General features: G+C 29.6%; 1 protein-coding gene across 1 annotated transcript; it reads right to left on the reverse strand.

The window, feature by feature from the left end:
- Window positions 1-1205: 1205 nt before the first annotated feature.
- On the reverse strand, window positions 1206-13072 carry LOC135964181 (SLIT-ROBO Rho GTPase-activating protein 1-like). Its single transcript, XM_065516297.1, has 2 exons — window positions 12541-13072; window positions 1206-7729 (listed from the first exon to the last, which is right to left on the reverse strand). Exon 2 carries the CDS (start codon window positions 7580-7582, stop codon window positions 4439-4441), a length of 3144 nt encoding a protein of 1047 aa, XP_065372369.1. The 5' UTR covers window positions 7583-7729; window positions 12541-13072; the 3' UTR covers window positions 1206-4438.

The raw sequence follows: 13072 nt of genomic DNA on the forward strand, positions 1-13072 counted from the left end.
ATTTTCAATAGACAATTTATCGATAACTTTAATTTTCAATAGAAAATTTATCGATAACATTAATTTTATATAGAAAATTTCTCGATAACATTAATTTTATATAGAAAATTTATCAATAACTTTAATTTTATATAGAAAAGTTATCGATAACTTTATGTTTATATAGAAATGTAATCGATAACTTTAATATTATATAGAAAAGTTATCGATAAATTTTGTACAGAAAATTACGAGTTATTTTTTCTACATCATTTGCCAATTCTTCGCCTTTTCAATTGAAAATGGTGTACGGATACACAAAACATAAAAAAGCTAAATAAAAGAATTAATTAAAAACACTACTCTGCGAAACTATAAAATCAAGCAAATTTATTAGAGAAACAAAATATTCTCACTCTTTGAGTTAAATATGAGTAATTTGTAAAACATATCAAATATATTTATATTATTTTATATATATATTGTATAGTAAAGGAGACCTAAGGCTCAAAAATTCTAAGCTAAAACACAAAAAAATGATACATAAAAATACAATAATCAAAAATAATACATGTAGTATAATAATAATAATAATATAAACGGAAAAATTAAAACCTAAATATGTATGTACTTCTTTAAAATTAGTCACAAAAATGCATATGAGAGACTTGAGTTTTTGAGATTTCTTTGTGCTTTTCTTAAAAATGCAAATTTCAATTAAATTTAATAATGATGAATTACATAAACTTTTAAATACAAATATAAAATGATTAAGTATGAACATGATGATGATAATGATAATTAATAAATGTTTATTTTAATATATTAATGTTAATGAGGCTGAAGACGTAATGAAAATGATACCTAACTAAAAAACAAACACAAAATCTGTTAAAAAAATAAAATTAGAATTCCATTTTTTTTTGTTCTTGCATGTAATAATATAGTATATTATCCATATGGAACTAAATTCCTAGAAAAAACAAAACAATGAAATTATGGCATTGATTTTAATTTAATAATACATTGTAGTTGGTTCAATAATATGTATGTATAATTATTAATTAAAATATTTTTTTTTTAAAAATGTTTACTTTAAATGCTAATGATGTAATAGTTTGTTTTTATGTTTTTTTTTTAGATTATGTTGTTAGTTGGTATTATTAGTAGTAGTAGAAAAATAATTTTAATAGTTATTTTTGATTTTGAGTTTTATTCAAAAAATATTTTCATTTTGTTTTTTTGTTTGTAATCTTTGATTCCTATAATTATTAAGTTTAAGTCTGAGTTGTTAAAGTTGTGTTAATAATTTTAGTAGTTTTTAGTTTTGTTTGTTTAACTATTTGAGCATAAATATAGATTTTTGTTGATTATTATTGTGACCAAAAGGGAAATATTAAAATTTTCAATATTGCTGGCATAAAATTGACAAGTTTTAAGTTTAAGGGCAATATATTTTTTCAAAAATGGATTCGATTAGGAATATGTATATTAAAGAGTATGTGATATGTTTCAATAAAAGTATCAATAATGTATTAAGTATGTATTTAGTTGGCACCAAAATTTGTCTTATTTAATAAGTTTTTATATCCTTCACCATGATGATTAGGGTATAAATATGTATGTATTTGTGTTATTCATTTGCGACCAAAAACTGTGTAACATTATTACATGTAAGTGTATTTTCAGAATCCTTAGATAATTGAAGTCGATTTGACAATGTACATATGTCTTCAGATTTATGTTTCTTGAAATACTTGTGCCCAGTTAACTTACACACCCCTAGTATTTGTTGCAACCATAAATTATACATAAGGTGTCCTTCCAAATTGTTTGTTTTATCCAAATCGTTTTGATTGGTACAGATTAGAACCCTTTGATGTCATTAGTTCTATTTATAAACCAAAATATCAAAAATGTATATTTTAAAGTGCCTCAAAATTATAAGGTCAATACATATTAGTCCAATAAAACAATTTATGTATTAGATTGTTTTTTTAATTGATACTTTTAGAATTTTTATTTATTGTTTAATAAATGCTTACCCATATCCCGCAAAAGTTGACACACTAGCAGCCCTAAATATGTTCTCCATAGCATTAAGATGTAGTGAACACGACAACAATTCCATTTTACACTTTTCTTTTTTTCCCTTTTTATTCGAAAAGTTTTCAGTTTGGAAATATCTTATTTCTCTCCCCTAGATCTGCGACTGACTTGAACTAAACGCTACCCAAACAATTAGGGAATCGCCACCGAAATTCCTCTATGAATAATTTTATTTATCAAATCTTACCAGTAATCTGTAAAACCATCTGAACCAATAAAATTAAATATTGTTTCGTCTGAAAGAAAAAAAAAACATTTTCGAAACAGAACAAAAATGCAATTTTCAGTTAGTTGTCATATGATTTTTCTCTCAAATTCCAAACATTTCATTCTCAAAACTGTACTTTTTGACGCATGTTTGAATCCATACTTTAGTCTTTGCACATTTCTTCCCAAAGAGGATTTTGGTCAACCAGAGCTTTTTTTTACCGTCATTTTCGAAATATCCTCTGATCTAACCCTTTTCAAATTGAACAAATTAAATTTTTGCAATAAAAATTTTACAAAAATAGCAATGATCTAGCATTATTTACAGATTTTATAGCATTCATTATCAATTCAAGGTCAATTCTTACGCACTTTAAAATCCATTTTTTTAATTTTGGTTTATAAATACATATAAATTTGTATCTTTGGATAAACAGAACGAAAATTATGTTATTTTAAGGGCAACATAGTACACTTATGTCTACTTTACTGATGATTTGCTAAATTATTTAAAAAAATTAAATTTTTCTCATAAGAAAAAACTGAGTGTGATACCTTTATCTGCCCAGTTTAACAATCACATTCTTAAAGAAGATTTTTATGACACAATTAACCTGGCGCTAGTTGTTTTTAAAAGCTATTTTTAAACATAAGTTTTCTTAAATACTCCCCTTTACACATTTTAGAATCTAAATGCAAAACGTTTGTATGCATAAATTCCCACTATTTTTTACGTTAATTTCCTAGGCTTTTAAACATAATGTTTTGTATAATTAGCCACTAAATGAATACAGATTAATGAAATAAGAAAATGTCTAATTTGTGAGGTCATTCCCTTAAAGAGCCTTTATACACGATCGTATTTTAAGACACGCTTTTGAGACAGTATCATATTAATAATGGCTCTCTCCATTTTTTTTTTCAAGTTTTCAAAAAACCGTTCTGCAAGTGGCCGTCCAAAGATATTTTTTCAATAGTTGAATTCTGAACAAAAAAAGTTTTTAATAATTTATTTAAAAAATATACGGGCCTCTATGTATTTATGACACATTTAATATTTCCTTTAAGGAGTTTTTAAATTGTTTAGTTAAATTCCAAGCTTTACGATGTTACTAAATAAAAAATTAACAAAAAGATTGCTAAAGTATTTCTTTAAGTCAAGCTGAAATTAATAGAAAGTATATGAATTAGATTTCGAACTTGTCAATTATATAACAACAACATTTGGTTTCTTCTATGAAGAAAGGTTTGCGTAATAAACTAACACTTTTAAATTGTCATTATCTATTAAGCATTGCTTTAAGCCATCCTATGGAGCAATTTAAAATTCTGCTATCCACATAGATTTTATTACTGAACATTTGGTTCGTTCCTCCAACTTCTTAAATAAGTTTATTTGTTTTGTATTGTATTGTTTTGTTAATAAGGAAATGTCATAGATACTACACGTATTTAGAATTCTTAACAGCTTGATAAATACTTTAAATTTTGTTGGCTTTAAAATTAGATTTCTTTTTTTGCTCTGACTACATATGTATGTATTTTCGAAAGATTCGAAATTCTAACACTTTCCCTATTAATGAGTTTACTAATATGTGTGTATGTATTTAAGTATTGTATGTACAGTTGCGAACACAAAAATAGCAGTATCATTAAACATTTTTTTAAAAAAATTTAAAAATGATAATTTTGTTTATTTCAATAATCTAACAAGTTTGTTAATTTTATGTAAGGATAACAGACTCTTATAAAAATACATAGTGGTACTCGTTTGGAGTTCGTCAGATGCTGACTGGTCTGTGAGCAAATGGCGCCATATTTTGTGAACTGTTTTATTTGGATGTTCTGCATGTTAAAAACAGTTAAAATATTTAAAAATTTAGTTATACTGCTATTAACTTGTTCGCAACTGTATGTAGTACGAGTATGTTGTGGTGTACAAGTAATAATTAAGTATGTAAGTAAGTAAGTATAGCACTTGTTAATGAATTCTTAATATGCTTCCGTTAATATGTATTTATTTATGTATGCATGTAATTAGAGTGTAGGAAGGAAGGTATGCTTACTTTTCGAAACTTTTTTTGCGTTTATAGTTTTTAATGTGTGCGTTTTGTGATCTTTGTGCATTCATATTCCTCCACTTCTATACGGTCGTCTCGAATTTTTCTATCTGCTCATCGTAGGCATTTTGAAATTCGATTGCATTCTCAAAGGAATGCGGCTCGTCATGGTATTGTTTGTTTTTGTTCTTAATAAATTTAATTAATGAGTGATTAGTAGCTGCTGCTATAGCATTTATAGATGTTGATGTTGACGATAAGATTTGTTGTGCTGCTGCTGGTATTGCTGTTGATGTGTGTGCTGCTGTTGATGCTACTGTTGAATGGTGTAGAATAGGAGGAGGGGGAGGAGTAGTTGTAGTCGTATGTAAATGGCCATCATTTGTTAGAATCGAGTAAGCACCATCTAAGCAAGAAGTAGAAGTTGAAGAAGAATCACCACCTGTAGAAGTATTAATACCACCACTAACACCAACAATACTAACACCACCACCACCAACAATTGTATGATGTGTTGCTGTTGTTGTTGCAGAACCTATACCATTATTGCCACCACTATAACCGCCAGAGACGCTACCATTGCCACCACCAACACTGCCGGTAAGACTACTACAACTACTACCACCACCTGTTGATTTTGTTGATGTCATATTATTTATGTGGGCGATGGAAGAACAGGATGCGGCATTGGCATTGGCAACGACATTGGCATGAGAAGTGGCGGAATTATTGGTATTGTTAAAATAAACATCATTAACAACATACTTTGCGATATCTTTATTGTCTACTAACATTGAAGTTGATGAAGAGCAAGAATTCTCTAAGTACAAATGTTCCATAGATTGGGAATTTTGTGCGGGTAGACGTACTTCATCTTTGAGCTTAAGCGATATGTATTTATCGGGTACTAAACCCTCTTTACCATTAACCGAACCCTGCCACCAATCGTTTGATACTTGTTTTCTTAAAATTATACAATCACCCTTGGTCAGCGACAGTTCACGGCTGGAACGAGCATTAAAATCAAACTGCGCCATGGCCTCCAGCACCTCGGATTCATCTTCTGACGGATAGGCATCCGATTCGGGATCTTCAGTGAGCACCTCAGACGGCGAATCGCCAACATCCATGTCAAGAGTGTGCGGCGATATATACTTTTCGTACTCCAGACCACCCAGTTCCTTGGGGAACAGTTCTTCGTGATAGACAATCATATTTTTGATGAGTTCATTTACTTGGTTCTGATACTGAACTTGATCTTTGTCCTCTGGGGCTGGCATTAGGGTGGGGCCAAAGCATATGGCCAGATTGTAGGCGTCCATCATATTCTCATCAGCATACTCGGACAGATGATTGAGGAAAGAGAAGATATAGCGTATGACTATGACCACTGAATTGGGAAGATTTTGTAGAAATTGTCGTATGCCTTTGACCATATCACCCTTGGTTTGCATTTCTGATATTGAAATGAAACTTTCAAAGTAGAACTTGGGAAACAGAGGCACTCTCAATTCCCTCAAGTATAATTTTAAAACTCCGGCAACGGAATTTATGTCAGATGCATCGGTAGTGTCGGCCAAAGGGTCTTCGCCTCTCTCGAAGGACTCTTTAAAGTTGGCTATTTCTACTTGTGAACCGGACACTCGAAAGATGCCTTGATGATGCAACCCATACAGGTTTATGACACGTATACAACTGCGAATAATCAAGGGTATGTCTTCTCCAGTACATTCGAGGTATTCCTCTAAGGAACCACCGAATAATTTCGGCCTGCCCGACTGATTCTTTCGGCCTATTCGTTTACGTTTGCTGTTTATGGGATGTTCCAGTATTTCGGTGGTGAAGGCCTTGTTATTGTCCGTCAACAGCATTTCTCTTAAATACTTGGCTTTTGCATCGAGACGCGCTATGCGCGATGTGCCTCGAATGTATTCGCGTATCTTATTAATATAGAAGTCTTCGACTTCTTCTTTTTCAGCCTTGAGTTTGGGATTAAACGCCATTGTGGCACCGCCCTTTTGCAAAAGGCTTTTATTATGCTCCGTAAAGGCGGGGCTAACATCACAGTCCTTGCTGTTGAAATGTTCCAGCAACTTAACTTCAGCCATCTCTAGTGTCTTCCAGATCTCCTCAGACTCTGTGCGCAATGAGTTCAAACGCTGGCCTATCAACTGTAAACGATGCTCCATGTCTACGTACAGCTCCTTTTGGACACTTTGTTCGAGCAGATCATTACTGAACTGACCCTGGAATTCGAAACGTTTGGGTATCATAAAGGCGGCATGATACTGTTCCATAAACTTTTGTTTATCCTGTTGACTATCAATGAGATGGATGACATGAGCCAAATTGTCCGCTTGACTTAGGATGGCTCTGGCTCTACCTTGATCTGCTGTCACGTGCATTACTAGGCATCTGGAGATCATGGAACTGAAACCCAAATCCATGCAGTCAATTAAATCACTTAAATCATCAATAAAATACTTGTGTATCGTTGTATTGGAGGATTCCAAACACAGTTGATACTCATTTTTAGCCTTTAATGCCTTCATGCGAGCATCTGAGTATTTGGTGCGTCGCTTAAGCACCTCTTTTTCAATCATGCGATGTTTCTTACTACTACGCAGTTTTTCTTTCTGTATAGTCTGCTCTAATTTCTGTTGTTGGCCTTCAGCAGTCATTAGTTTTACTTCGGCTGCCTTCCATTCTGCTTCGTATTTCTGATAGGTTTTCATTGTGGCATACAACTCTTCCAGCACTCGTAATATCTCCTCGTGTATGTCGTAACCGATGGATCGACACTTCTTATATATCCTCTGGACATCTTCAATGGTCGTCTGTAGTGATGAAACAATATTTACGGAGTACAATTCTGATAAGGTGGCGTGATCTTTGCTCAACGACTGTGTCTGCTCGAGCAGATGAGACCAGCAGGCAAAGGCCGAGAATATATGCCACTGTTCACGTTTCTGTTTTTGTTCTTTGTGTCTGGCCTGTAGGCTACGTACTAGTTTATCCAAATTCTTACTGTATTCTAGTTCCAATTCACCCCTTCGACGAAAGAGATCTTGCAGCTCCTGTATGAGAGAGACTTGCGATTCGACACGGGCATCTAAGCATCTTAAATGTTCGTTTAATTGTTGTCGTATGTTATTGAATAGAAACACCTTACGGGTGGATCCAACTCGTTTCATGGGACTTTTCAACTCTTGTTCGTTTTCATCCATTTTGTTGTGTGTGTGTGTTTTTTTTGTTAGTTGTGCTTCTTGTTGATTAAAGTCTGCTTAATGTTTTTTCTTCGTGTTGCTGTTCTTTTCCTTGTTTTCCTACGGCTACTGCAATTGCTTTTGTGTTGATATCGTTGTAGTTTAACTCTTTAAAATATAATAAAAAGTATAGATGGAGATAAATTAGTATGACTAAAATATTAAATATAGTGTGGGAGATATTACAGTATATATAATTTAAAATTATAGTTGTCGTTTATAAAATGTTGAGTGGAATCAGTATAGTTGAGTTGCGACAAATACATGTTTTACAAAATGTTTTATAAATATATACATACATACATATATATTCTACTTTAAGGAATTTCAAAGATAATTTAATTTCTATGTATCTATGTATGTATTTGGCATATAAACTTATTATATTCCAATGAATTTTTGACTATGTAATGAAAAATAATATGTATAATTCATTATTTTAAGGTACTACTTAAAAAACGATTTTGAAATTTATTACCAGTTTTATTACCGTTACAGCTAAGCTTGTTTAAATTTAATAATTGATTTTTATTGAAATCTCCATGATTTAAAATTTAATATAATACTATCTATGTCAGCTTATTTTTAATTTATGTAAATTTTAATAAAAAAATTACAATTATCGAAATTACAGAAAATATCGTTGCTGCTACATTAGAGTTAACCAAATAACAATTCTTTTAACTATTTTGTTAAAATAAGGCTAACGAACTTTTGTTTTAACCACAGACCGAAAAGAGACTTTCATTTCAATTGTAAATTCACAGCCTTAACCATTTAAGAAAATATTTTGGCTAGTGTTTGGGAGAAACAGAAATGAACTAGTTACTTATAATTTTTTATCGTAAAGGTCAGGTTATAACCTTAATTTGCGAACTTGAAAAATAAACGAAAAAATTCAATTGATGCAAATGAACGCTTAATTATTAAATCATTGAATGTAAAAGCTGAAATTTCACAAAATATGAACAATTTAAAAAAAATAGAAAAATCAAAAAATAGACAATTTTGCAAAAAAATCTTTAAAATTCATAAATTTTGCAACAAAAAAAGGCGAAAAATTAGAAAAAACTATTTTTTTTTTTAAACTAACAATTCTCCAATTTTCCAAAAATCTGGGATTTTACAAAAATTACAGCCTTCCTTCTGTATTCAGTATTCCTTCCATAATTTTTTAAAAATTAATAAAAAAAAATATATCTTATTGTATGTAAATAAAAGAGAAAGAATGGTAATGGTTATTAAAATCAACGACAATTAAAATTATTTGTCTCTCTACAAAGCATTAAAAAAACACAAAAAACTAATATAGGTTTACAATTATTTTATGGGTTATTTTGCGCGATTTATTTTTCACAAAATATAAATCACAATTTGAGTTTTTTGATTATGTTGACGAGTTATTTTCTGTCTCTGGCATTTCAGTTTGGCAATACTATTATTATTAACTCTTATTAGAATTTTGCAAAAAGCCAATTGGGTTGCTTGCAGTTGATAAACAGTACATAACACAATAATAAATAAAGAAGGGCAATCAAAATTGTATACGTTTAGGTACCTTGTTCAATCTTTAATTAAAAAATAGAAAGAGTCAATAAGATTCCTATTCCTGACTGTATTTATTATGAAGAGTAGCTATTAAATTAAGCTTAATCTTTGAATGTTGGTTTTAAGTTGTATATTACAATATTACAATTATTATTTGTGCCCTTCGATTACATTTGAAAATAATAAAAATGCACAAAGAAAAGACATTTTATTAGTTGATAATAGGAAGAAGTATCTTCTATGCTATAAACCGGTTATGTTCCCCTGTTTCTCGTGAAAACTGCAAGTCACATAACCACTACAGCCTTGAGAAACGACCATAGTTTCAATCTTCACGATATCCTTGTACATCCTACAAAAATCTAGGAGTGTCATTGTTCTATTTATTAATATATGCCATTATTAATCAGTAGAGTGTCTCGTAGGTCAAACAATGTGTATTGATGTTCTAAATAATAGAAAATTTTTTAAAATTTATTTTGTATTGATATGAAAAACATGTGAAATTTATGTTCCCATGAAATATCCATTTCCCTCGAAGGGAAAATTGCTATTGTGATATTCCCTTAAACTTTTCGTAGTTGATTTTGTTCGTAGCAGCTGTTTATTGTTTACAAAATTCCATCTAAAAATTTCACAACATGGGGAATTTTTTCACGTGAACAAAGTTGATGAACGAGAAATGGGAAAAGGGAACATATTTCATGTGAAATGTTGATTCGCGATAGGGGTGAATATGTCAGTGATTGAAGAAGATATCTATGCGAATAAAATTTGTAGAGTCCAACCGAGACGTTTATAAAGAAGTTTTCATTCGACTAGTCGAGGAAAAATATATGTTTTATTCGAATGAATAACATTTTTCAATCTGAAATAAAAAATTATTCGATAATTGTCGATTAATCGAATAAATTTAAGTTAAAATAAAAAATTTTTATATGTATAAACAAACAGTTTTAGCATAAATATAACATTAAATTATTCGAATATTTTTTAATCGTTATTCGAACTTGTAAGATTTGTTTTATAAAATACATTTAAACAAAGAATTTCGAATTAATCTTCAGTCTTTTTTCTAATTAGACAATATAGAGTAGCTAGCACCTCTGGTCTCTCTATGTCTAATATGCTAATTTGTTGTGGGTTATTTTTAAGTGAACAGGTGTGTTAACTAATTTGTTTAGTTTCAATTATGTTAAAAAGGGTTTCAATTAGGTTTTTTTTTTGCTTTATTGCTATGGAAATACATAATGCACATTACAAAAGGTCACAGTGCTGTGTTGGAAAATTGATCAGTTATAAATAGATGACCTTCAGTGTAGATTTATTATAGCAAAGGTTCTTTTAATTTAACATAATTATTAAATGTTGCCTTTTATTATTTCTGCAAATACAGAGGTACAATCAAAATTCATAACTGACATTATCCAAATATAAAAAGTCAAAACAAATGGAAAGAATATTTTTTTTTTATTAAAACATTTATAAATTAGCAAATTGACTGACCAACGACCACCACTGCACCGCCGACTCACTGATAGACTTGTCTGACTGACCACAGACAAACCACCATACATATGTATACACCAACAATAACAATACTAACCACAAACTACGGTTACAACAAAACAAAACAACAACACGAAGAAAAAAACGACGCACTCACTTTACTACTCAATCACTTCACTGTACATATCCATATTCGTACAACACACACATACACCAGGGTAGCGCATAGAGATGGAAAAATAGTTGTTAAAATGGTACTTTTTGGTACAAATTAAACAGTGCTATTATGTGAATTAGTTGTCACCAATTTTTATTTTCTTATATTGTACTTACTGTCTTTTTTATTTACCATCACAGGAAAAAGAGTTGATAGAGTTAAGCAATGTAATTAATACTTTAAAGTACCGTAATTCTTGTTCTACATATGTACTAATAAAACGCCAAGCTCTTAAAAAAAGCATTTATCAGAATGATCTTTAATCCATGAAATTCTTAAAATATTATTAAAGATATTTTCAATCGACAATAATTAGTAGTAATTTTTGTCAAAAACATATGTATCATATGTATAATCAGGGCAAGTTAAAAATACACATAGATCGGAAACTCTCCTGTCACAGACCTAACTCAGTTGTCAAAAACCTAAGTGGTGAGAATGTATTAGTAATAAAAACTATGCGAAAACAAAAATAATACTCGTATTTGTTATTCATAAAGTAAAATGTGTCAAAAGAATTTAAAAAAATTCAAATAAATAATATAAAATATTCGAAACCGGTCGGATGTTTTTAAATACTCTAATTGGGTAAAAATAAAAACCAAGAATGTAAAGAATTAAATAAAAAAATAAAGTTTGCAGGCAAATGTCAATACCTTACATTTTTTGCATATTTTAAATAGTAAAGAGTAAACAAGGAATGTATTTTTCAAAAATCATTTATTTCATGACAAACAAAGTTGATTTAATATTATTTTCAATTTGAAAACTATTAATACACAGTATTGTCGTTTGTAAAACCTTAAGGCAAATCAATTCTAAGCGAACTAATCTGCATGGGTATCTTCTCTTTCTAAGATTATTTATATCAATTATTAAAATTTCCTAATAACTTTTAACCAAAGACCTGATTTTTTTAAGTTCGTTTTTTTTCGAAGTTGAACTTATTACACTAGTTGCTTAAACATGGTATATAAAATAAACTTCATTTGTATAACTACTATTAAAAACAAAATACATATTGTAGGCAATTTGAAAAAGTACATTTTATAATTTCCTTGGTACCTTTTTGAATGATTATTTCGCATGTCTGGTGGCGCACTATGCATACATTTATTTTTCCTTACATTTTTTGCTTTTTTGTTTTTGTTTTTTCTGTTAGTATACCAACGAAAAGTGATTCCGGGAGTCTTTAATTTTTTCATATGATTTTGCAAACTTTTAAAACAAAAGATTTAGCATTCAACAAAATATTTAGGGAATCGAATGTTAATAATTTCTTTATTCCACCTCATGGCTTGTAACTTACCTACTCAAGAAATCTTATAGAATTTACATCATTAAATAAAACTCTAAACACACTATTAAATTAATGGCGTTTCTTTCAATATTCCACTCAACTAAACCACACAACCAATCAGCCATCTATCCATACATCCATCCACTTGAGAAAAAATACAATACAAAATATACATATTTTTTTTATATTTTACTAAACATAATGTAAAATCTAGTGTGCACTTATTTGCTTTAATAAATTTTGATCGAAACTTTTTCCCAAGACAATAAATATGTTAAATTATTATTTAGCACTTGTTTTGATTTTTTCATTAAAAACAATTTCATGCAATATTATTTTATTTACCTTATTTTACAGTAGTTAATCACTTAAGTTATCAACGTAATTTTTAATTTATTTCTTCGTATCTTAGTTTAAGTATAATTCCATAATTTCATTTTATTTTTAAACTTTTCAAACAAACACTCGTCACATTTACAACACAAACATAATCATTTTAACGTACGTACAATATTATTATTAGCATTAACTTTGCTTTTTTTCTTTCTTAAAATTATTTAAAACTTTATTTTTTGTTTTTATTTTAAAATAATAAAGCCCCTTAAATTGTAAGAGTGCATTTAATTTAAAGCAGACAAGGAGTGTGAAAATTTCTGATCTGAAATCGTATTTCTTTTTTAGTTTTTTGTCTTTCTGTTCTTTTTCTTTTAGTTCCTCGATTCTCTATCTTGTTTCGGCGACACCCCAATGTACATACAACATGTAGTTCTTTTAGTTTTATTTTTCTGTTTCCTTCTCCGTTTATTAACCATTTCAATACTTTGCTTCACACTTTATATACATCCATGCATACATATGTATAGCTTTTTTATATTTT

This window comes from Calliphora vicina, chromosome 1 (assembly GCF_958450345.1).
Source record: "Calliphora vicina chromosome 1, idCalVici1.1, whole genome shotgun sequence".
Lineage (NCBI taxonomy): Eukaryota > Metazoa > Arthropoda > Insecta > Diptera > Calliphoridae > Calliphora > Calliphora vicina.

What these genes read in the sequence shown, in the direction of transcription:
- LOC135964181 (XM_065516297.1), bottom strand. Translation starts at nt 7,582, where the DNA reads ATGGATGAAAACGAACAAGAGTTGAAAAGTCCCATGAAACGAGTTGGA.